Below are 26,294 nucleotides of genomic sequence, written 5' to 3' on the forward strand. Positions count from 1 at the left end.
CTTATATGCCTGACATATAACAAATACTAGAAAAACAGTTCAAAATATTGACCTTGTCTTATACATGAGTCAACTTATATATATGGTAGTTTCTAGTAATCAAGTGTGTGAAGCAACATTAAAAGGAACCAGGAACAGACTCCAGAAATGAGCATTGCCAGGTGTATTGCTCTCTCCCCACAATTTTCCAATACTTTCTTAAAACTGATCCCACAAGTGGAAGGAATCAACGTGAATATACATCAGTGCCATATTTTCCTTTCAACAGTGAGAGAATAAAAAAATTTGGAACAAGAAAAGCCAAACCATGCAGACAGAGAAGCTTCTCTCCTAATTCATTTTTTAAGAGAGAGAGAACGAGGAGAACAGTCATGAGTAGGAAAATGGAGTAAGCAATTGTTTTTAAACACAATTATACATGGAAAAACTATGTTTTCCTCTTTATGTGATCCCTTTGGTCCCCACAGAGAAATCTGAATACTGAAGCAAAAGCATATCATCATATGCATCTGCAGTGGAACACATATAATAATGACATTTGCAAAATTGAAATATAAAGTTTGTACCCACTTCATCAAGCTCTGGGGTTAGGTTTCCACTACTGCTGGTAGGTAAATCTCCAATTTGGGCTTTGGGGGCCTTTGGTGTAGGACCTCGTCGACTTGTGATAGCAAATGCAGCTTTTTGATGCCTGTAAAGTGTAATTATACCTCTATGCTTGGTGACTGTGTGATGCATTCCATCTCTTTCAGAAACAGATCCTACAATAAATAAAGGTAATTAAAATGCTTCTAAGACTAGGCAGCAACAGGAAAAGTCAGCAACAGATGTTTTTGTATCAGAATTTGGAAGGGCAGGGAAAGCCGAGGAGAAAAGAATCAGGAAGGAGAAAAGAAAATATAAGGGACTAAGATCGCCTGAGTCCCATACACACACTCTTAACCACACCAGCTCTCTAGTTCTAGTTGCTTGATCCATGATAGGATGCCATGCTATCTGTACCCAGAACAAGTTCATTATGGACTGCAGAGAGTGGCTAGCACACGCTGGAGTGATCATCCCTTGTTCGCTACTGTTTTTACGTTGCGCAAAATGCATCAATAATTAATTATTGTTGTTGCTGGTCTTTTCCAAGTGCACATGTGCATTCTGTGATACAGTTGTGCCTGGTCAATCCTTTTGTTTCAGTTCTCTAAGCTGTTAAAATGGTATATGTGCATATTTAATGGATGGTAAGTAAATGGAGGGGAAATCTGTGTTACTGTCAGTGAACCACAGTAACTCTGAGAGCCAGGAAAATAGGGGCAAGGAGTTAATATCTCCCCTTTCTGGAATAACTGAAGACACAGGAACTTGTTGAAAAAGTATAATGGACTGCGAACTGACAGTTCAGCACTTAAATGTGAGAGGGTTACATTGCCATGTGGGTGTTATTCTCCCTACTACACTTTGGCTCACCTACTTTTGTCACTTTCTTCCCCCTTTGGTGCTTTTCAGTAGACAGCCAGGCAACTGGTTCCTGACAACTGTAACTAAATTAGGTATAGTTATTAAAAACAATGGATTCCTGTTGATACTTTAAAGAGGTTTCACTTTCACATGGCTAGATAAAGGCAAGTTGCTTATCTGTAACTGTCATTCTTGAAGTGGTCATCTGTACATTCACGCATGCGGTCTTGGCCACATAGTGCAAGGCCTGGATCAGAGAGAAACCTTCACAGCAAAATGTCACAAAGGGGTCAGGAGTCCCCTCCCCGCCCCCAGATCCTGGGGTAAGAGGGGGGTCCTGCCCAATCCCTCAGTTGCCTTGCAGACAGTGTCATCTTCAGGCATCTAAATTGAGAATGTGATTCTGCTGAGCACCTGTGGCAGGGAGAAGAGGTGTGGTGACTGACAACAGCAAGTGGGGCAGAGGGCAGGTTTTGTGAATGCACAGATGGCCACTTGAAGAACAGCAGTTACAGGTAAGCAACTTGTCTTTCTTCATCGTGGCCTGTGCATCACACATGTGGGCAAATGGCAAGCTTTTCCTTAGCAGACGGTGGGGCTGGCTTCATTACAGGACATCTGATAGGACAGCTTGGCCAAAGGTGCAGCCTTGTCTTGCGTGGATGTCCAGTCTGTAACGCTGGATGAAGGCCAATGGTGTGGACCACACAGCAGCTTTGCAGACTTCATGAAGAGGGATGCCAGTCAGAAGAGTGCTGGATGTAGCCTGTGCATGTGCAGAATGCGCATGGGGTCGCGTGGGATGGTCGAGCCCAGGCATCATGTATTCCAGAAAGACCCATATGGATGATCTTAGTCCCCCTTGCCTGTGGTCTGTACAACAAAAGGCCTCTGTATGTGATTTATAAAGGTAAGGGCTCTGTAGACATTCAGCAGGTGGCTAGAGGCCTCAATGAGGATGGAAGGACTTGGGAAGAAGGCTGGAAGGATGATATCCTGATTCATGTGGAAATATGAAGCAACCTTGAGATGAAACTGCGGGGCTGGATGGAGGCCCATCATGTCCTTGTGCAAGGTGAGATGGGGCGAGTGGAAGGGGTCTAGGTTCACTGATTTGGAATGGCACGTGAACATACTCTATTTAGCCAGATAGTACTTATGTGTGGAAGACTTAAGAGCAGCCTGAAGGATGGAAGCAACTGTGGGGGTAAGGATGGATAGGGGTCTACTGTCTGCAAATCATCCAGGTAGTCAGGTTCAGGGTTCTGGGGTCCAGGTGGTGGACATGGCCCCCTTCCTGGAAGAGGAGGTTGTAGATCTGTGGCAGGCAGATTAACTTTCTGTTGGATAGAGGAGGAATGGAAGCCATGGCTGACGCAGCCAATAGAGGGTAAAGAGTAGACACTCATTTTGGTCTTTCTGGATTTGGCAATCACCTGGGTAACCAGGGAGAGGGCAGAAGATGTAGAATAGGGTCACATCCCATCTCAGGAGGCAGCATTCCCTTTGGAGCCCCCTCCTGCATCCTGTTCTGGAACAGAAAAGGCAGCACTTGACGTTCTGGGGAGTAGTGAAGTTCACCTCTGGGGTGCCCCATCTGGTGAAGAAGTTGTGGAGGACTGCATCATTGAGCTCCCATTTGAGGCATCAAGGTGGCATGGTCAGGGCATCTGCCAGGGAGTTCAGTTGTGATTGCGATGTCTCTCCAGGCACCACTCCCAGATGGATGGGTAGGCAGAGCGTTACGCTGCTTGTTTAGGTAATAGCTGTTGTATTGTCTGTGATTTGGATGTGGCACCTCTTCAAGGAGTCCTGAAAGGAGAGCAGAGCTTTGTGAGTGGCCAACATCTCCAAGAAGTTGAAAAGGCTTCGGGATTCTTGGGCAATCCAGAGGCCCTGGGTGTGGACATCTCCACAGTGAGTGCCCCAGCATCAGACTTGATCCGCAGCATGTCTATTGTCCTGGAAGTCCTGCCTCTTAGGGAGGGCAGGCGCCTTAGCCTTGAAAAGGCAATCAGGGAAGAAGGGACAGTGGCTGGTGCCAAGAGGAGCCCTTTGCCACTTATACAGTTGAGGGTACTGGGTGAACCACATATGCTTGGCAGTGGTTCTGGCCTTGTAAAGGGAGCCCATGCTCTTGTCTGCTCTGGCACTGAAGAGTCCCTCCCTGTCAAACGACATATCCTCAATATGGGTGTGTGTCTCCTAAGGGTGGGCCGTGGAGGAGAGGCAGGCATGGTGATGGATAGTGATGGCCTCTAGTAGTTCCTACTTGTCACAGTCCATGTGTTCTCGTGCTGCCTCTAGCTGCTATCTGGAGATCTTCTTTGCCTCCATGTGGAGCAGCTGAGCTGTGTCATGTTGCTTGGCTGGGAGGTGCTGCACCAAGGACCCAATCATGTCCTGGAGGAACATCTGGTATCTGGCCATGGCCCCCTCGTACATGGACACGCAAAGGCCCAGAGAGACTTCAGCATAGGCCCTTTGGGCAAGGCTATCCTGGTGTCAGTCCTCCCTGTCTGCTTGTGCAGAATGCTCCTGATGGGAGATGCCATGCATTGACTCAGCTATAATAGAGTTGGGCTTGGGGTGCCGAGTCAGGAGAGAGTGATGTGAGGCCTGGAATGTAGTTTCAATATGGTGCAAGGTGGTAAGCCCTGCCACAGGGGATTTCCAAAATTGCTGTGCAGTGTGCAGCAGAGCTGGAAGAATGAGAACAAGAGCGGAGTGGCCTGAGGTCAGGAGCTGGCTGTGGACTCGGAGACCTCAAGGCTGAGGTCGTGGGCCATGCGCAGGACCAGTGACATGAAACATCTCCTTTCCCCCCAACATGTGAGTACAGCTCTTGCTCATGGGCCTGGATCTCGGGAGAATGTCTGGGGTGCAGGAAAGAGAGCACAGATGTAATAAGGAGAGCAACTCTGACCTGAATTGGAGGACTGCAGCTGGAAGCAATCACTTTCTTCTAGGGCACGCATAGGCCTTGTCAAGGCCTGTGCCAACACGGGAGGGCTCATAGTGTTGGTGCAGCTGAGGGTTCAGTGCGATAGCTGCAGGAGCAGTGGCAACACACTCTTGACACCAGGAAGCAATGTGCATATGCACGAGTTGGTGCGGATCCTCAGGTTCAGCCTGGGAATGGAGCCAACAATGGCCAGGGTCTGCCTTCGTGTGAGGCAGGGCCAACAATGTTGTGGCAGTGATCTGCATGGCAACGCGGGGTGCAAGCATGTGGTCTAGGGTGGCTATGGCCCAGAGCTGAGTCCTTGCTGGATGAGGTGGCCTCCCAGACCACTTGGCATGTACAGGAGATTACAGAGGGCTCCGAGGTGTTGACTGAGGGCTCAGATAGCTCCTTGCAATAAGTGGACACAGGTGACACAGTGCGTCACAGGACCATTCCAAAGGGGAAAAGTGGGGAGAGTCCCAGTTTCCCCAGTGGGCCTCAGCTCTGTCCGTGGGTGGAGTGAGCGGGCTGGGCAGTGAAGCGCACAATGAGGCAGTAGCACAGTACTTGGGAGTTGCAGAAGTACCAGGAACCGGAGGGGAGGCACACGCAGACTGTGGAATGCTGAACTGGTCTGGGCCCATCACCAGGGCAGCAAGAGAGTCGACTGGTGGTGTTTCAATGTCCAGGGTGGGCAGCTGAGTGTGTGACAGTTCAGTGGCAGGCAAAGAGGGAGGATTGACCATGTGGTATTTCCTTCTTGGAAGCAGTGGCAGCAACTGATGGCCTCACCTTGTATTTCCTTTTCGTGTGATCACTTCCTGGCTTGTGCGGTCTCAGCAGCCTGGGGACTATTGGGCCTCATGTGCTTCAGTTTTCCATCAGCCATGTGTGGGCAAATATATATATATGTGGAAAGTAGAGAGACTTTTATTATTATTTTTTAATAGGAGAAACAAGGAAGGGAAGGATAAAGAAGGAAACAATGGATAAGAGGTAAATGACGAAGCTCAAACCGATCAGGCAATGCAGCAAGGTGGATGGTCGGAAAGAAACTGAGGAACTTGGCAGGACACCCCCACCCCCATCCCAGGACCTGGAAGGGGCAGGTGGGGCTCCTGCCCACTTCGTGATGTTTTGCTATGGAAGTTTTTCTCTGATCCAGGCCTTGTGTGATGCGACAAAGCCCACGTGTGTGATGCAGAGAGACCACAATAAAGAATTCAGGTGAATTGTGGGACAGCAATTTCTTCTCCTTGCATTAAGTAGGGTCCATCTATTATAAGTAGCATTAAGTCCAGAACTATCTCTCCAATGGCGGATTACTGGAAACAGTCAACAACTGATTTCATGTGCAAGGTCAAAAACAATGGTATACACAAGGAAGACGCCCATTTAAAACAAGAAAGGAAAACAGAAATAACAAACTGGCAGTACTATAGGTGCTGCACAATGAAACAATTCTTTTGAAAATGTTTTTCATTTAATAAGCAATAGAAGCATAAACTGGTAGAAACCAGTGACCACTTGATAGGCAGATAACTTTTTCTAAGAACAGTGCTTGTTTGTAATATTCTATTATTCTTAGAATGCAAAGATCATCCAGATGCCAAAGTTAATATCCAGGAAGCATTCTTTGTAAGGCTAAGACAACAATTTCATTATTAGCATCATTGAATCCTAAATTCCCAAAATTCTTTTGGACAACCTCTCCTGTACAGCCTTCATTTGTACCTTACTGTGATTGTATAATTTAGTAAAACATACTTTGGGCTTCAAAAGTTGTACAAATACCAAAATTGAAATTCCCATTACTATAAAGATTGGCAGCTTGTCAACATACCTTTTGAGTTTTCATGGCTGCTCTGGGGTTGCGCAGGACATGTTGCTAAAGGAGTAAGATGTGGATCAACACAGAGTGAGTTGCAAAGATTTTTTATTATCTTTGAGTTGGGACATGGAGATCTTGTTGTGCACTGCTGAAGTAACTTTGCTATGCACAAAGCTGAATGGTTTTGTACTAATGTATTCTCTTCTTTCTTCACAGCCTCCATCAGTGGTTTTATGATAGGGTTTAATTTTTCTGGAAGCTGTCCCAAGTTCACAACAGCACAGGCAGTAAAAGTGTGCACTCTCAGTTGCAATGTTTGCCATTCCTGATTTGTTTCTGCAACAGTCATTAGAACTTGTTGTCGTTTGCTTTCTAGTTGCTGTAAAACTTTTGCATTTAGATTAAGAGAAGATATAACTTCACTAAAAATAGTAGTGACCTAAGAAAAAGAAAAGCAGTCAACATTTACTTATTACTACTGGTAAGAGAAAGGACACTGAAGCAGTTTTACACATGATACTAAAAGCTGGTACCCATCCACACATTCAATCTGTTTTTGACCTCTGGGCTCCAGAAATAGCCAAGGAAGCTAAAAATATTTATGCATTCAGGTTCCAAATAAGATTGCACTTGTGAAATATTAAGAAGTAGGAAGCTTCCTGGCACATCCATGACAATGCTCAGAAACGTGTACAAAATTGCTACAGCTGATAAGTGGATAACCGAACAAACACCGAGTTTTCTAATTAGATATATCTATTACTTTTTAATTTTATTAAGTTTATATCCCACCTTACTTTCTCACAAAGAATTCAAAGTGGCTTATATAATACTCCTCCTCCTGCTCTCAATCATATCCCCGCAACAACTTCGTGAAGTAGGTTGGGCTGAGAATCTGTGACTGGCCCAAAGTTACCCAGCTAGCTCCATGGTGAAGACTAGAACCAAGATCACCTGAGTCCCAGTCCCGTGCTCTTAACTGCTACAGCACACTGGCTCTTGTATAAACACACCTCGAGCTGATGCTATATACATACTGATGCCAGGTTAAAACATTTTTATTTTGCCACAATTTAAACTGTAGTCAGTCTAGTTTTATATTGGGTTTTAAATTGTCTGGTACACGTGGAATAGTTATTTATTGTATTGTGGTGGTGTTGTATAGACCTGCAAAATTTTTATTGTACACAGTTTTTTATTGCTGGAGAATCTGTTTTAAATAGTTTAAATTATTGGATCTTGTATATTTTAATTATATTGCATATACTATTCTCAGAGCATTATGCTAATCAAATGATATATAAATGCTTTAAATAAATAAATTACTAGAAAAATATATTTCTTATGTTCCCAAGTTTAAACTACTTGAATTGCTCTAGAATGTTGTTAGTTTCCCTGCATTACATGTTAAACTCATAATTTTCTCCCCTTTATTCCACATACAGAAAACTGTGGGAAATACTGATAAAGTAAATTTGTCCCAAGAGTTATGATTGTTACAGAGTGGTTTGCCTGTGAGGTAGAACACATTGCAAGCTTTAAAGACCACCTTTACTTAATGGTAGCATCTTCTTATTACACTATTACAGGCATTTTATTACACCTAAAACAGGCTAAGTAAATAGACAAAGTAAAACCTAAACCAGCACCCTGACTCCCTACATGCATTAACCATTTACAAGCTTTTGAATCAGTTACTTTCCCCTCCATCCTGCGGCTTTTAACTAATGGATGTTGCTTATTCCAGCATCACATCTTAAAATGTAAAGTACAACACCAAACCTACTCTATCAGTTGTCCTGCGGTCAGACATTCAGAGAAATTTCTCTACAGTTTTCTTTCAAATAAATTAGTGGTAGCCAATTAACATTTTGACAACAACATGTACATATAAAGATAGATCTGGTGTAAATTTCTGAAATGAATTTCTTCTGCTGCTACCATTATCTAACAGGACAATGATGTCCAAGAAGCAATCTTAAGAGACCAGTTAGCATAAATATGATAATTATTTACTAGAGGGTAAGAGAAAAATCAGCATTGCAGCCCAAGAAAAGGAAATTTCAGCACACATCCTTATGAAAATGATTTATTACTACTAAAGCACAAAATATAAAGTCAGGTGACAATTCAAACATTCAAGATCCATAAAATGGGGGCAACCATGTGAGCAGAAAGATGTCTTTTACGCAAGAGTCTTACTAAAATAGCTCCTTTAGTATGCATGGCTGTCTTCTACATGGTCGCAGATGATTGTAGCCAATGCCCTTGGTAAGTTCCTTCAATCAAATTACATCTTAACAAAACGTGTCAGAGTACTAATGTTCTCCTTTAAAAGTTTAATGTGTATTTAATATATGATATTCTAAAATCTTCTTTACAAAATAAGTGATGCCACTATATTTAAAGTTATCAATTAATCATAGACAATCCAAGATGAGAAAATCTTGTGAAATGGAAAAGAAAAATTAATATAGTCTAGCTTTCACATTGCTAACATAAACATTAAATAAAGATAGTCCTTTTGTTGATTCACTCACCAATTCATTAGCTTGATCTATTGTAAACACACTGCAGTTAACTTTGCTGGTTATGTCAATGTTTGCATCAGTGAATGAGGAGATGAGTTGTTTACATTCATTTTGCATTCGGGTGAAGGGAACAGCAATTTCATCATAGTAAAGATGTTCCGAAAGGACACCAAGTAAACGTGACTGGACAGAAAGAGCCACTACTTTACTTTCCTAAAAACAGAATGTTCAATAATTTAGATGTCAAATGTATGCCTTTTGCACATTAAATACAAGCATTCTTCATTTTTATGAAGGCTAAAGTGATTATAAACACAATGAATCACAATTCATTAGTGATTTAATGATTTACGACACATACATATACATGTTTACTCAAATGTTTAAACCCACTGTGTTTAACAGAGCGTAGTCCTTGGCAAGTGAACCCAAATTTACAGTGCGGTCAGATTGCTAGATTGCTAAAGGGAGCTTTGAACTGACAGGTGGCATAGAAATATAATTAAATAAATAAACAAACCAAAAATTCAAAGAGCTTACATGGGACTCAAACAATCCAAACAGTGACTCATTCTAAACAGTGACATTCAAACAGACACTTGCAAGTCTCAAGGAAGTTTTGAAACAGTTTTTGAGGTAGTATAGGAATCTACCATTCATGCATTAAACCTCTTAAACACAGTCCATTTGCTAAACCACAGCCCTGTCAGTTACATATTTTCAACTTGAAATTTTCTTATGCACCGATTGTTGACAACATAAAAATATGATCTGCTAGAACAGGGGTATTCAAACTTACTTGATGGAGGCAGTTTTTTTTTAATTTGAGAAGAATTTATTTTTTAATATTAGTAAATGTCCTACCTTTTGCAAGGCAGCCCACTCACAAATTACTAATGCAACACTAAACCGCTGCAAAGCAGACTTAGAATTCAAGTGGAAAAGCAATAGTTGGGCTAGTGATTCAGCTGGCTTTATTTCTTGAGAAATGGCATTCAGACTTTCATCACAAATGCAGCAGCAGAGTGCTCCTAGCAATCTGAAACAATCAATGTTATATTAGTTACATTTCAAGTATCAGAATGTTCTGTACAAACTATCATGGGTTCTTTATAAACTTATTTCTTTTTTCAAATATTGTTTTTAAAATCATAAATAATGAACTGACTTTGCAGCCATTATCCGGGCTCTCATAACAACATAATCTCTGGTTACTGCATCCTCAGTAATACTTTCTGCACCAGCAATGTATTCTTGTATTACTTCTTTAGTCTGGGTTTGCCCTTGCCGCACCTTGCCACCGGTCTTTTCCTGTGAAAATGATATAAAACACTGTTCAGGCAAATGCCTCAGAAAACACTATTCTGTTTACATTTAGGCTGCAATGTTTAAGAGAGCATATTTCTACCACAGGTTAAACCTATACAGGAAGGAAATAGTCTCAGGTCAATTACGATTTATAAAATAATACAAATTTGTGGAACACTTAATTTCTAAATATATACTGTACCTTTTAAATATCTTTGCCCAGTACATAGTGTATATTTATGGCATGTTTCAACTATTGAAAGGAAGAGTTATTTTCTCCTTAATGAGTTTGAATGCTCTGGACTCCTTTCCTACAAAGGCCTTTAAGCCTGCATTATTTCCCTCTGTTTACTAGATACAGGTTTTTTATTCCTTTTCATGTTGATCCTAAGCCTTCACATGGCTAGTGTGAGGGAGGGGAATTTATTTATTTATTAAAAGCTTTTCTAACCCACCCACTACAAATGTCTTGGGACAGCGTACAAAAAATGAGTATAATAAAACTCAAAGAATAATTAATAAGGAATTGTTTTTTCTACTGAGAAAGGCTCTACCAGGAAAGCTGAGAAATCTGGTTTACCTAATTTCAACTACAATTATGCTAGGCTTCATCTGTTACATTTCAAAGGAAATGAAGAAAACAAACAATGTGAAGTTTAACTAAGTCAAACAGCTGTGGTATAACAATACATAATAAAACAGTCAAAGAAAGCTAATCAAATGATCTGACAGCTTTCCAAGATAGCAAAATTCTTCAATATGCTTTAACAGCCTTCAAAAACCCATTTTGCCATTATAATGTATTTCTTCCAAATGCAGTCAATAAGTGCCCAAGTCACTGTGTTCTACTTGCACGAAGACATTTTAAGAACAATGAAGGGCTGCTTTGTAAATTGACAGATTGGATGGAAGAAGAGAGAAGGCAATTTCAAATCTCCTTTTTATTTCCCTCAGCCTTTTTCTATTCCCCAGCTTCCACTGTAGCTGAATTGCCTCACACTTCCCTTTTCCACACTAGAAAGCTGCTGCTGCATAGAAAGAAGAAAAACGGGAGTTAATTTCATGGGTGGGGGGTAGGGGGAAGAAAGATTGTCTACTAGCCTTTTAACCTTGGTTCTGAAAATAAATACTGCTGGGCAAAGATATGCTGGAAAAGTGGGTGCTTTATTTAATTTTCAGAAACATTTAAAAGAGAGTAAGTCTATACGATGAACTGTCTTCCAAAAAATAGATCTGGGCATAACAGCCTTTCCCTTTCCATACAGCATTCTGTCCCTCCCACAGAATTAAAAAGAATGCTGTACGGAAACAGAAAGGATGTATGTTCAAATGTTTATGGATAGAGAGCAATAAGACTCAAGTAATTATATTCAATCTCAACAGTGAAACTGGGGAGAGTAGTATAGGCTAGTATAGTGCAGACAAGGTACAACAATTTCATGCAGTATACATCCCAAAACACTACAGAGACACTTCAGGGTTAATAAGCTTGGCAGATGTAACACTGTTCCATTAATGGAATTATTCAAATAAAATTTAATTTGACCACTTAATATTAGTACAGGGACAGGCAACCTTATTGCCTCCACCAGATGTTTTGGACTACAGTAAGACCCAGTTAGCATGGTCAATGGTCAAGAATGATGGGAGTTGTTCTCCAATGCATCTGCAGAACACCAGGTTACCTACCTACCCGGTGGTGAGAATTCATAGCAATGTTAAAAAAATAAATACACATGAAAGTGCCAGAACTATTCAAGTGATTTTGAAAGGGGTCACCGTTGCGCTTCCAAGCACTGGCCCACGTTAAGGAAAGTGTCAGTAGGAGCTACTACAGAAATACTAGCATATAAAATTATTTAGTTCTTTGACCAATTTGGTACCAAATTGTGGTCCTAACCTTTTAAATTAAGTGAAGACTCTAACTAGGTGTTACAAAGAATTCCATTCTACTATGTATGCCATTGTTAAAACAGTATTTGTTTCCTAATACATGCTGTCAGTTTCAATATTCTTCTTACCTTAAATCTGGCTTTCACTTCTAGCAACATATTTAAATCAATGGGCAAATGAGAAGGTTGCATCATTAAGCAGAGCCAGGCTCCCATCCATGGACATGCTGCTGCTACAACATACTGTAGAGATGCCTTGCTTAACAATTCAAGCCACACCTACAAAAGGGGGAAAATAAGATGTTCATTCACGGCTTAAAGATACTTCATCTTCAGGTTTGAATACTGATTTCTTTAAGACTTCTCAGGGCACAAATCAGCAATCCGCATCTACATGTTTTCAGCAGCATAATTTCACATTACATAGTATAAATACAATCAGTAAGAATTAGCCAAGATTAAAACATTAGATATTAAAATAACTATATCACCAGACATATAAATAAAATATATTTAAGGTACAAAAAGATACATACCTTATGTATTAGTTCCAGAATTTCCTGATTACTTTCTAATATACAAAACTGAAAGATATGTCTTAACATGTCTTGCAAAATGGGAGTAAGCCAGACTGCAGAACTCTAAAAGAGCAAGTAAGACAGTACCAATGCATGTTACTTTTAATAAAGCAAGCTAGGAAGCATTGTAATAGTGCAACATTTTGTGTGCTGCATATCAATTTATTATTTTAGTTGTATTTATATATTTCTACATTGTGCAAGTTTTAACTATTTTGTAAGGTTCTTAGAATATGTTTCAGAGGAAAGAAGTATCAAAATCAAATAAACAAATCTGCATAATTATATATGAAGTCCATCTGAACTTACCTTGTTAGTTCTCCTAATGTAAGCCAATTACATGACTAGTTCTCACCTGATCATGAGTAGACAACAGAGTAAACAAAGTTTCTAATGCAGCTTTTCGAACAGAAGATATTGTATGATGTAAAAATGGCCATACACGTGGTACCAGAACTGAGAGTGACTGCTGAATACTGGAGTGAAGAGAATATGAAGAACAAGAAAAGGTCAGATTCTACCCTGCAATTAATAATTCATGTTTTAAAATAAAAATGCAACTGTTACACATCTATATTAACAAGCAAAAATACCCTATATATTGTAAAGTTAGAATATCAAGAAACGGTGTCACATAATATAGGACTCTTGGACCATCTAGCCCAGTAACATCTAATCTGATTGGCAATGGCTTTTTAAGATTTCAAGCATGATTTCTTTCATACTACTTCTATTAATCTTTTCCATACTTGCCAAATATTCTTTATTAATCTAAATATTAGTGTTAGAAAAAACCTACAATGTATTTATACATAATACTGAAACAAAGACATTATATTTTATTAATGACCTTTTAGGAACAGAGATTAGAGTGATTCTATTTTTCCCCACTTTATTTTTTTTAAAATACCAAAAAAAACATAAATACAAACATCTGAAATACAAATATATACCATTCACAATATCAATAATATAACACATAAAACCCAACTAATAAGTAAAGAAGTAAATAATACTGTGCCCCCACCACCCAGGAGATCAATAATACCTGCATTTCATTTCATACATTATAACAATTAACAATATATACTTCAATTATATCCATATCCCCTCAACAAATTCATATAATCTTGATTAGGCTCACAACCTTTACCTTCTATCAATAGTGCTTTCACAAAATCTTCCTAAATTTCATTATATTTATTTGCTTTTATTAACCTTTTAAATTTTTATTTCTGTTGTCAGTTTATCATTAATTATCATATTCCATATTTCATTATACCATTCATGCCTTTGCCTAACCCAATTTGTTTCTAGTATTTAACTATCACTAACCAGGCTGCCATTATCAAACTTAGGATCAATTCTTTCTTAACTTCATTTATATCTTGTTTTTCAATCAACAGCAATAACACAATTCTCGGTGACATTCCTAAATCTATATCTAAAATTTCTCTAATTTCATTGAACACCATAATCCAAATCTTTTCTATAGTATCACAATCCCACCACATGTTTATAAGTTTCAATCCCTTTCCCACATCTCCAACATATATTAGAGTATTTATCATCACTTTGATTTAACTTAAGTGGTGTTAAGTATCACCTCCATATCACTTTATATCCATGTTCTTTAATTCTAACCAACATGTTCTTATACACTCTTCTATTCCAAATATTCTTCCAATGCTTGTCTTTTATTTCACCTACATCCATTTCCCAAATAGATTTTAAACTTTTTGTCTTATCTCCTAACTCTATTAATATCCTATAAATTTTAGCAATTCTTCCTTTGCTTGTATATTCTTCCTTAATCTCACATTCTTTCACTATCATTTTGAATTTTGTTGTCTTTCTTCCTCTTTAAATTTATCCTCCATCTTTAGCCATTTTTCTAATTGAAATAAATTTAACCAATTTAATTTGGTCTCTGCCAATATATTCCTTAATTGTGTTATATTTTTTATCTTATTTTTCCGGTCTTCCCATTTATATATGTGATTATTTTTAATTTATTAATCCAATCTTATTATTGGATAAGTTATTTATCCAGGTGAGGCAGTGGCTGTCCCAAACCAATGCCTGGCCGAGGTAAAAAAGGGCCAATAAACTGAAACTGAATCCAGATAAGATGGAGGTCCTTTTGGTAGGTGGTTCAGGTTTTCAGGTAAGTGATTTTGGCCCTGTCCTGGATGGGGATGCACTCCCTCTCTTAAGGACAGGGTCCACAGATTGGCAGTGCTCCTAGACGTGGAACCGTCCCTGAAGAACCAGGGGGCGGCAGTGGCGAGGAGTGCTTTCCTTCAGCTTCGGCTGATCCATCAGCTGTGTCCTTACCTAGATGAGCACTGCCTAGCAATGGTGACATACGCTCTGGTAACCTCCTGACTGGACTATTGTAACGTGGTCTACATGGGGCTGCCCTTGAAGACAGCCTGGGCCCAATTTAAGTTGCTGGTTATGACCTATAAAGTCCTAAATGGCTTGGGACCAGTATACCTAAAGGAACATCTTTTCCCCTACATGCCCTCCCACCCCTTAAGATCTGCAGCAGAGGCCCTGCTCCAGGAACCCTCCTTGAAGGAGATTAGGTGACAGAATACCCGGAGGAGGGCTTTCTCTGTGGTGGCACCCCAGCTATGGAATGCACTCCCTAGAGAGGTCCACTTGGTGCCAACATTATACGCTTTTTGGTGCCAGGTCAAGATCTTTTTATTTACCCAGTATTTTAATGTTTAAAAGTTTTTAATTAGGTTTTACTTCAGTCATGGGTTATTAGTCTCATTATTGTTTGGGGTGTTTATAATCTTTTATACTGTTGTATTTATTGAATTTGTTTGTAAGTCGTCCAGAGACACATACTGATTGGATGGGTTAGAAATATCCCAAATAAATAAATAAAAAGCAAAGAAAGCAAACCTGGAGGAGCTTATGCTTATTTAAACAGATTAGTCTTTCCTGAGGCAAATTGGTAGCAAGGGTTCAGGTGTAAACATTACTGCTTATATGCAACAGGGAGGTATCAATACATGTGACAGAGTCCCAGACTGCAGAAGTTTTATTTTTAAAAATATTTAGGAAAAAAGTACTGTGGGAGAAGCCCAAACACCATGTATGTTCAGTGGGCACACAGAGGTGACTGACAATTGAAGGAAAAAAACGAGAACTGTTTGAGAGGGGAAATGGAACAAACTACCAAAGAGAAGGCAAAGCACAGTGCCTAATCAAAAGTACTACCTACTGTAATGCTACAAGTCTACCTTGTTCCTATAAATGTATTACCCTCCCTGTAGTGAGGAGGAGGGTTATCCCCAGAATCTAACACAGAAACATACCCCACATAATACAAGCCCAAGTGCCTTTTGTACTACAGTATATACAGTAACTGACAATCTTTTATGTAGTCCAAATTCATTCACTTTGTAATACCCCTTTCCTTTACTTTTTCTTCTACACATGTAGGCAACTCATGACTGTATAGGCTTGCAGTTTAATGTCTCCTAAGATCCAAACAAATCTGCTATGGATTTTTTTACTAACTAAAGAAAAAGTGACATCCTAGGGATAAAGGATCTTCCATTAAGCTCCTTACCTGCATTTTCGAACCTGAGAATATGTCAAAAGGGAAGAAAGAAGGATCATGATGCTATTTGTGGAAGCTGTGAGGTCATCCAAATCCATTAGTGCATCCCATAGTATATTAAGAATAGAGGGCACCTAAGTTTATTAGCACAAAAATTGAAAATGCATGAGGCCAAGATACTGCCAAAACTTTTGTTCAACACAATAAAAAGTGTCAGCATATTCTACTCACTTTCTCTGGCTGAAGGTGGACAAGGCTTTCCACTACTGGTACCAAAGAAGCTGCGGCAACAGCTCTAACATCATCATCCAGATCTTGCAGACCTTCTGTTATGGCAGGTAGGACTTTAGGCAATAAAGTTTCAATTAAATCCTGCCAAAGCAAGAACTGTTAAACTTAAGTTCAGTAGATAAGGCTGTGCAATAGCCTGCATGCACAACGACTGTCTTTTCAAATGGCACATTTTTGAGGCACATTAACATCATTCTCTCTAATGGCAAAGTCAAGTAACTGAAAACTCATTTAGCCCAGCTAATTTTGCCCCTTGGTATACTGAGGGGAATAAAGCAAGTTGGGAGACATCTAAAACATAAATGTTGGGAAAAGGGAGTGAATAGCATCATTGGAAAGAGCTCATTGCCTCCCGCCCCTTGAGGTCAGCAGCAGATGCCCTCCTCCGGGAACCCTCTGTGAATGAGATTAGGAGGGTGAGCACCCGGAGGAGGGCTTTCTCTGTGGTGGCACCCCATCTATGGAATGCGCTCCCCAGAGAGGTCCGCCTGGCACCGTCGTTATTTGTTTTTTGGCGCCAGGCTAAGACCTTTTAATTTAAAACTTATTTTAACTGTTAATTATTTAATAACTAGGGGTTTTTTTTAGCCGAGAATGCACTGGGGGGGGTGTTATTTATTGTATAATTTAGTACTTATTCATTTTATTACTTCTGTATTTATTTATGTGTTGTGAGCCACCCCGAGACTTTGTTGCAAAGGGGTGGCATAGAAATGTTTTAAATAAATAAATAAATTGTTGAGACTCTTCTGTTCCAGTGAAGCAATCTTTCTCTACTATCACTGGGCTTCCTAACAGTCATTCAGTGGAGATTTTGAGCAGTTTGGAGCCTAAATGGTAGCAAACCTGTTAGTGCTATGACATGGTTTCAGGGCAACTTAATCTTTCACAACTGGAACTCCACAGTTGGCACAGGTGACTTAAGCCAGTGTCCAAAGCATTATCTGGCCATATGTTTTTGAATGGATGTCAGTTTGTGAGGCCTGAAGACAAAGTGCTTGATAAGTTCATCTTCAAAGGGAAATAAAGCTGTGGGGACATGGGGGATGTTGTACCTGACAGAACACCTCCTTCCACAGATGATTATGGAAGTCCTTCTCTGAGTGTTCTGTAATTTTGAGTTATGGAACTATGCAAACAGGAAAGGTGTTTTCAGTATGCATTTAGTGATTTTGCCAATTTAAAGTGGTGAATTTTTAGCTTCTATACATTACAATTGTCTTAGCATTTGTAATCAAGCTAATCATCATAATCTCAATTATGATGTTGCACTGGAATGTGCTTATTTTGGTTTTAATCTGTACTGTATTTTAGATTGTTGCACAATAACATTTTTACAATTAACTTTTACAATGCCTAGATGTTTATTTTTTATTTTATTGAAGAACAAACCCTTCCCCTCCAGGTTCATGATATTCAAAAAGGCAATATCCTAACACTGCTTGGTTGATACTCTCTCACTCATTCTTACCAGCACATCAGGCCATTAACAGAATGGGAAAGTACCAAGCGTAAGTTGCTCCTACTATTTCAAAAACCATGGAACAATACTGCATTGAAGAAACTTAAAACCATTACCTGACGAACTGCCAGAGCATACTTTATTCCTAGTAGACCACCATGTCTCACTTCCCACTGCTCCTGTGCAAGTAATTTTAGCAGGATAGCCACAGTTTTATGAACTCCACTTTCATTCATGTATTTCAGCACTACTCCTAAAGTCTGAGCACAAGTTTCTCGTACTGGTGCTACAACCTAAGATTTAAAGAGAACATCCCTCAGCTGAATAGTAGAAAGACACCATAAAATTGCAACCAATGTATACACAGTAACCAAAGCTGATACTTACTTCATCTGAAACGAAATCACCAAATCTGTCTAATGCAAACACACAAAGAAGCCTGATAGCCAAGTCTTCCAGCCAATCTTGGTGTTGCTGAGTCATCTGTTTAATGAAAAGTAAATTCCGAATTGGTGACATGTTGAATGATTATTCACCCTCCTTACTTTCAGAGACTCTTACAAAAGCAAGTATGCTGCACTGAACATGTGGAATAAATGCAAAGTAAACATTATACTTTTTGTGCTGCTGGAAAACTAACAGCAATAGTCAACAACACTGCACTGGGTAGAAGACATGAATCTGACATTGGAACTACAGAGGTTTCTTAGTCAGAAAGTTAATTCACTGTATCTACATTAAATATTTAAATACTTTGCAAGACATACAAAGAATTATCATCCCATCTTACAGATGTGGCTACATGATCATTAAAAAACTATAAAAACAAAGGAACAGTAAGTATGTTCTATGAAACTATATCACACTTCACTGATGAACCATAATATATCTGGGGCTGGTTGATACCTGCAAGAGATTGAAATGTTAAATCATGAGGTGTTAGAATGCATTTACAACTTCAGGCTACATATAAGGGCGTCAGTCTGCCATGCTATGCTATTTTCCACCTGATTTTTTTTTTAAATTCAAAGTCAAACATAAGAAATATGACCCTGGCCCTCTCCCAACTCAGCAAACCAAATGGCAATTTATTTCATCATTTCTTTCAGGTATATGTCTGGACAAGACTTTGGGCAGAACTAGTGAGAGTTGAGTCATTTTATTTAATCACTTTTTTAAAAAGAGTGAAAATTAATGACAAACTGTCAACACTTTTCCAGAAAATAAACCATAAAGGAAATAAATAAAGGAAACAAAGCCGGATTACTTACCTTATTGATGGCTCTTTGAGCAGTCATTTGTGCATTCACAAATATGGGGGCTCTTCAACTGTATGCAACCTTGCTTCAGGAAGCTTCTATAGTTGAGGATCCTTTGGCAGGAAACCTCTTCCATCATTACAGCATATATACCCCAATGGCTTCCCATCCCTTAACCTCAGTTCCTAGAGACCATCACTGTGGCCCCTGAACTTAAGAGGGTCCTTGAAATCAACATAGGTATAATAATTGATGTCAATACCAAGAAGACCAACTTCAGTACTAGTATCACCTGCAATGTCAACATTCAGCAAGAATGCAGTGGTGAGGTTGTATAAATGCACAGACTACTCAAAGAACCATGGTCACATGCAAGAAGTAATCAGCCTTTCTTCATCATCATCCTCTTTATAGTACATATGGATGATTAGAAAGCTCGTTCAGTGGGGCTATCAAAGCACTGAAGGAACTACTGCATTTCCAAAGGAACAGTCTGATCTGACAGACTCACAGGCAGTAGGGTTTGAGGGGTTGACCATGTAGCAGGTTTACATAACTCTGGCACCAGCTCAGAAAGCAAACAAGGCTGCCATTCCCCCAGCAAGGTGAGCTTTAGTGGTCCCTGAGAGTTCCAAACCAGCCAAATGGTATGAAAGGGAAACTTTCTGAACCAGGAAGAAAATGGAAGAAGAAAATTTTCTTCTTTGGGAAGAAAATGAAAGTCCTTTATTCTGGCCAACATAGCACAAAAATAGCTTCTGCGACTGGTGCAACTGTTCAATTCAGGATATGCAAAACACCAAATGCTACTGAATATGAGGGTGTGGAAGATGGACTCCAACAAAAGGATGGGGAGCTCATCCTTAATGTGAAAATTGAAGACAGGCTTAGGGAGAATGGAGAATCAGGGAAAAGCACAACCTTTTCCCTATGAAAAATTATGTATAGGCAATTGACCTAAAGTGCACACTAGGCAGGGTGAGCAGATGCAATTACTACCAAGAAGGCTACCTTTTGTGACAACAGTCAGAAGTCTACAGCTACCAGAAGCTCCATGGGCTTAGACATAAAAAAAAGAAGAACAACAAACAGGTTCTAGTTTAGTGTGGATTACAAATGGAAATAACCATGTTTCAAAGGCCAATTGAATTGCAGATATAAGGAGTGAGTAAAAACTGAGAAACCTTTTCATATGGTTGTGGTATGCCAAAACAGCAGTCAACCAAGCATGTATAGACAAAAGTTTGAGGGGTTTTTTTAATAAGAGAGAATGAAGGAGGAGAAATACATGTTCCACCAGTCATTAAAAATTGTTGAATCCAGCCTGTGTTATACAATGAGAAAGTCTTCCATTTCATAGGTACATTTAGTAGTTAGCTTCCATGCTGCATGCAACTTCCATGCTGCATGCAGTAATGCACAGAGACCCTTAGTAAAGAAGATGTGAGATGTTAGTGAAGGATTCTCTAGGTTGTCAGACACCATAATCAAGAACATGTAGAGTACAACAATGTCAAATAAGCTATAATCATTTTAATATGTTTGGTAATTTATGATTTGAACACAGAAGAGCAGGACATGTGGAGAAAGTAATGGAATCCACTACATTCAAATGATAGGCTATTTGACATATTAAAAATTACCATAGTTAATTTGGCTTTGGCTTTGACAAAGAAAAAGCACCAGAAACAGAGTCAAGATGTTCCAGCACCACTTCTAGTGTCAGACAAGCTTGAAAGCCTGGCACTATAAAGTGCCCAAGGTTGCATCATTAGTAGTGAAGGTAGTCAAGGCTAAATTGACACTACTGAAGCTATCTTATGCTTACGTAGCCTCTTATTTTTGCCCTCTTTTGGCAAGGGAGAGGCAAGAAGCTTAGCTATGGGTTCCTTGTATGTTCCAAGGATGAAGGACATACAGGCTTTGACAGCAGAAGACAAGAGATACTGAAGGGTTCCAATTGGTTCCAATAACAGTGAGACTGAGGCCAAAGCCACAGGAAATACTGCAGATTATGGGTCCAATAAGGACTCCACTGCAGACACCAAGGATGATGAGGAAGGGATTTGTGAGTGTCAGTGGGGAGCAGAGGGTAGGAGAAGGATAGGCCAGGCTGAATTTAAACTGCCAGATCCACAAGGTACAAGATGTATACAGCCCATGAAGAGAAACACATCTCACAACCTGCACTGGGATGGAAGTCCCTACTATTCTTCTTTCCTTGATCTGTCTCATCACTTAATTTTCCTGATAATGCCAAAAAACACTTCTGATAATGCCAAAAACCTTTCTAATAATGCTGACAAAATCAGGACCAGTTCCTCTGTAACATACAAGTGCTGACTATGCATTATCTAGAGTTACATATTAATCTTACCTCTTCTAGAGTGCTGTCTCCTATTTTACCTCCACTTTTCCCATGAGCTTTAAGCACTTCTCTCAGTCCAATACCTGCACCATGCCGAATCTAAAAAGTTGCAAAAAGCAAACAGATTTAAGATTCTAGAGATTTAAGAACAGGTGTTTATTGTACAATATTGAATTATGCACATACATAGAGTGGTATATCTTAGGACAGCTAAGCATAGCATGCTGAGGTTATCTCTAGTTATCAAGAATTGAACTGATTTGTATATTTTATTTAGAACTCTCATGTCACAGTTTTCAGCTTTCCTTCCCCCAAGGCTTACAATAATGATTAAAACATTATTTAATGTTAAAAGATATAAAGGAGATAAAAATGCAGGGCCAGTTAAAACCAGAGCAGCAGGTCAATATAAAATTCATATGAAAGGCCTAGAAATTTTTAAAAAACTATTTTATAAACATCAAGGTTGGTAATGGTTGGTAGCACAGGATAATATGCAATTGTGGGACTGTGCACTGAACACTTCAGCACATCCCTGACAGCCAAACCACACATGTGAAACATGAACTAAACTTTGACATTTGAACCCTAAACCTTACATAATATTCTCACTGCACGCATATGGAGCATTTGTGGCACTAGTAGTTCTACAATATCAAAATTAATTATGGATAAATGCAACAGAACCAATAAGAAGTAAACTTATTAAGTTAAACTGGAACTAGCATGGCTAGAAAGAAATATGCAAGTCCATTCTGGGAAGGAAGCATTCAAGGACTGGATTATCTCTTTTCACTGTCTAGGAAGGCAGGGATCACATGATTAAATTTTATTTGAAGGAAGACTGACTCTGATTTCAGTATCTTAACACGACTAAACTTGAGAAAATACTAGAGAAAGGATCAAGGAAGGACAGAACAGCAGAGCCAGAAAATACATGAAATAAGCCAAAGATATCCATCTGGAGGACAACATAGAGTGCACAGAGACTAATCTCTGGAATCAAAGGCAGGTTCACATATAACAGCAACCTATCCTGGTGTATTACCAGGATGGATTGCCATTAAGTATAAAGAACCCACAAAGAGTCCAACAGACAAATAGACTCATCACAGGTGCTTTGCCCCCCTCCCCTTCCGTCCCTGTCATTCTCCTGTAGTATTAAAGAGGACACCATGGAAAGGAATGAGGTCCCTTTGCGAGAGATAACTGTGAGCAATTTCAGCTTATTGTGGCTAGACTCCCTCCAGTATAAAAAGGGATGAAACACAGTTAGGACAGGGGAACTGGCACCTTTGCTTCTGTTCCACAAGAGACCTCTGCAACAGGAGGCAGGAGTGCCTGCTCTACTCCATTCTACTATCCCATTCTACTGCTTGGGGCAGGGCTACCAAGCAAACTGATAGCTCCTGTCAAGAGCTTTCAGGCAGGAGGTGGGTGGCTGAACAGCTTGGTGGTGCTATCCTGTTCTTGGGGCAGCCCCACTGAGCCAACTGTGACCTTCCTGTTCCTGCCTGACAGCAGGATTCTTCACAGGAGCCAAAAACCCAGGCAGGAATCAGGAAGACACAGGGTAAATAAGAACTGCTGAGCCAACTGCTACCTCATGTCCAAGTGTTCTATTCCCAAGCAGAAGCGAGTAAGACCCTGGGAGTGCAAACTGTTCCATAGTGCTACCCTGGCAATGGGGCAGCACTGATCGCCCTGTCACTTCCCAACTCCTGCCTGGGTGATCACTGACTCAGTGACCCTGCCATGAAAACAGAGCTATGCTTTAAGCCCATCACTGGCTCCTGCCTCCTGCCCAAAGTGGGTCTCTCAGTGGATCACTTGCCAAGTGGTAGGTACATGGTAGGCATGTTGTGAGCGGAGCTGGCTAGAGCCAGGGGTCAGACAAAATGCACCAGGAGGTCCCTTCTGACTTGCTCTGTTTCTGTGTTTAAGTGATTTGTGGGTAGGCATGGACTGCTGAGGCAGGCAGTTTGAAATTACTCTTACACACATGATTGATGTTATCTTTTTTTCAGCTACACAAGCTTGGTTGCCAGAGGCATCTGGGTGGGAAAAATGAACACTCTCCCACACTTGCAGAGAGGTTAAGATGGATTAAATCAGAAAACAAAGAAACTAACCATCAGGATTAAAAAAATAGAAGGAATTGCTCAAAAGTAATGACTACCTTGGATGAAGGTAGGGAAGGAACTAGAAATGGAGAATCAAGACTTCATTTCATTATTCATGTAATCCCCCTGCCTTCCCAGGTAATGAGAAGAGATAACCCAATCCTTGCATGCCTCCTCCCACTAACCAGAGGAAAAAGTGCCATATGCATGTTTTAAAAATAAGAACACAGTGTATATAAAGCAACCTCCTTCCAATCGCATGTTCTTGATGACATTAAGAGAAATGCTTACCTCCCATGAGGGGTTAAAAAGGTCATTGCACACTTCTTCACAAAAACTTTCTAGAGGCCATTCATTTGTCTAAAAGAGACAAAAATTATGTCCATGACTACTTAACTAGTTTCCCTGACAAATTATTTTCAGAAAGAGCTTCAGAAAGACACATTATTACACCAGACCTGAATCTACATTTTAAATAACCAGTTGAATATAACTGGATACTCAAGTAATTCTATACTAAGAAAAATCATGAATTATTAATCTTAAAGTGTAAGATAATGGATTTATTAAACATTTGTGTGTGTCAGAAATTCAAGTCACTTTTCCAAGGAAAGTTTGGGGCTGAACTTCCACAGTTTTGCCTTGCTTCTGTTTCACTATCTCCTTGATTCTTAGATCTACTGCCTGTTAATTTTTCTTTTCTTTAAATGTCTTACTCGCTTCAGCAGTTTCCAATTTCTTGTCTAATTCAGTTCAAATTACTGCTTGGTACTTTTAACTGTCTTCACCCTTTGGCTTCTTGATCCTTACTATCTGTGAGGACTGGGCCTGCTTCTCCAAAAATACAGCATTCCAAGCTAGAGAGCTCAGACTTTGAAGAGGAGGAGGAGGGGTTGGAATGCATTACTTGAAATGTCAAGGATTAACAAGTCAGGAGATTAGCAAAGTAGCTTGTTTGAACCAGGCCACCTCTGGTTCTGGGGGAAACACTGTAGAACAAGGAACATTAGAGTAGGAGGAGTGGGAGTTCATCGGTTCATCACCAAGTCAAATAAGAGGACCAATTAAGTCATATCAGTATTTGGGCCTACAAGCAGTGCAACAAGACTGCCCTTGTTGTTTCTGCTGCCCTATTGGTCAAAGTGACCTGGGAAGTTTAACTCTTACTATTTTAAAGTAATTAAGTTTGGGGGAAGAGGAAGAGATTGCAAGAGGTAAACACTAATAAAGTTCAATGAGCCTGAGCCCAAATTTTATTAAGTATTTAGTTTGTACTTAGTCTTTCTACCAAAACTGGCATTCAAGATGGGTTAACAAGTACAATCAAAATAAAGACAATAAAACAATACAATGAAAACTATGTTGTAAGCTGTCCTGAGACATCTGTTAAGAACAGGGTAAAAGTACTGTAAATAAAATAAATAAAACAATGAAAACTTATCAATTATACAATTTTTAAAAAGAAAAAAAAGTGCCCCACCCAACAGTTCATTTACAGGTCAAAGGGATTCTTAAATAAAGCAGCCTTTGCCTGCCAATACAAGTACAGCAGAGAGGGTGAGAACCAAACCTCCTTTGGGAGGGAGTTCCATTGCCTTAGAGAAGCCATCTAAAAGGCTACACTGCATTGCCATCAAATGCACCACTGAAGGTGCTGGTCTTGGAAAAAAGGCTTCTCAAATAGATCTCAGGAACTAGGTAGGATTGTATGGGACACAAGAGTCATTTGGGTAGCCTGAACCAGTCTTAGAGGGCTTGATAGGTCATAGCTACTACTTTTAATTTTGGCCACAAACAGCCAGCTGCTGTAGGAAGTCATATGATCCATATAGGTTTTGAGGATCTGGGCTTGCTTTGTATTAAGGCAAGAGATTCAAACTGGGAAAATTTGTATTCTTTACTCCAGTAATATGAAATTTATCTACTCCAGTAATATGAACTTTATCTCCTCCCCTATTATAGAGAAGAAAATTGGTCCTTAATTCACTAACTTATAAGGGTTCTGTACCTCTTCTGGAATATTCTCTACCAAAAGTCTGGAGTCAGTTGCAGGTTGACTGATGATAACATTTGCAATTTTTCTTTTCTTTTCTTCTGGTTCACCGTCAGTGCTATCATTACTAGAAAAAAAAATTGAAATATTTCTGAAGTGTCATGCCATACAACTTAACAGTAATCATGTAATATACTGCATGCATTTATATTTTAATTATGAATTGCATTAAATTCAAGATTGTTCATGTTAAACAGTGCCTTAGCTTCTTCATAGACAACAACTCATTCAGAGAAAATTATAAATGATGGAATTGTGGACGCAGATAGAATCTTCACTGGGAAGATCAGCAACCTCCAGAACATGATTTTTGGAATCAGAAGCACTTACAATTTACCATTATTTCTCTTAGGATACTGTTTTGTTAGAAGAAATCTGAAGTTCTATTGGAAGCAACGAGAATGACTAACAGCTGCTAGAATAACTAAAGGACCAACCAAAATATTCAATTTAAAACCCATTTTGGTGATTTGAAAAATAGTCTAAGTCAAATTGGTCCAATCAGAAGGTATTCTAATTCAATTTAGAGCTGAATCAAAGTGATATTCAGGAAGCAGAAGTTGTATGTTTAACTAGCTGTAACTTCCTTTACTTAATAGAACTGGCTAACGTTTGCAAA

The 26,294-nt window shown here is 39.6% G+C and overlaps 1 protein-coding gene across 3 annotated transcripts in view; it reads right to left on the bottom strand.

The window, feature by feature from the left end:
* Nucleotides 1-26,294, bottom strand: part of BTAF1 (B-TFIID TATA-box binding protein associated factor 1) — a 95,557-nt gene that overhangs the window by 39,885 nt on the left and 29,378 nt on the right. For all 3 annotated transcript variants that reach the window (XM_044420697.1, XM_044420696.1, XM_044420695.1), the window contains exons 7-21: nucleotides 25,631-25,742; nucleotides 23,914-23,982; nucleotides 21,509-21,598; nucleotides 18,260-18,355; nucleotides 17,989-18,165; nucleotides 16,351-16,491; nucleotides 16,129-16,253; nucleotides 12,892-13,012; nucleotides 12,495-12,599; nucleotides 12,088-12,237; nucleotides 9,927-10,069; nucleotides 9,623-9,797; nucleotides 8,768-8,971; nucleotides 6,240-6,666; nucleotides 571-761 (exon numbers count right to left, since the gene is read on the bottom strand). In XM_044420697.1, coding sequence (XP_044276632.1) covers nucleotides 571-761; nucleotides 6,240-6,666; nucleotides 8,768-8,971; nucleotides 9,623-9,797; nucleotides 9,927-10,069; nucleotides 12,088-12,237; nucleotides 12,495-12,599; nucleotides 12,892-13,012; nucleotides 16,129-16,253; nucleotides 16,351-16,491; nucleotides 17,989-18,165; nucleotides 18,260-18,355; nucleotides 21,509-21,598; nucleotides 23,914-23,982; nucleotides 25,631-25,742 — 2,326 coding nt within the window. The remainder of the gene's footprint in view (nucleotides 1-570; nucleotides 762-6,239; nucleotides 6,667-8,767; nucleotides 8,972-9,622; nucleotides 9,798-9,926; nucleotides 10,070-12,087; nucleotides 12,238-12,494; nucleotides 12,600-12,891; nucleotides 13,013-16,128; nucleotides 16,254-16,350; nucleotides 16,492-17,988; nucleotides 18,166-18,259; nucleotides 18,356-21,508; nucleotides 21,599-23,913; nucleotides 23,983-25,630; nucleotides 25,743-26,294) is intronic.

Source organism: Varanus komodoensis, unplaced genomic scaffold (genome assembly GCF_004798865.1).
Source record: "Varanus komodoensis strain SLA01 unplaced genomic scaffold, ASM479886v1 scaffold11, whole genome shotgun sequence".
NCBI classification, from domain to species: domain Eukaryota; kingdom Metazoa; phylum Chordata; class Lepidosauria; order Squamata; family Varanidae; genus Varanus; species Varanus komodoensis.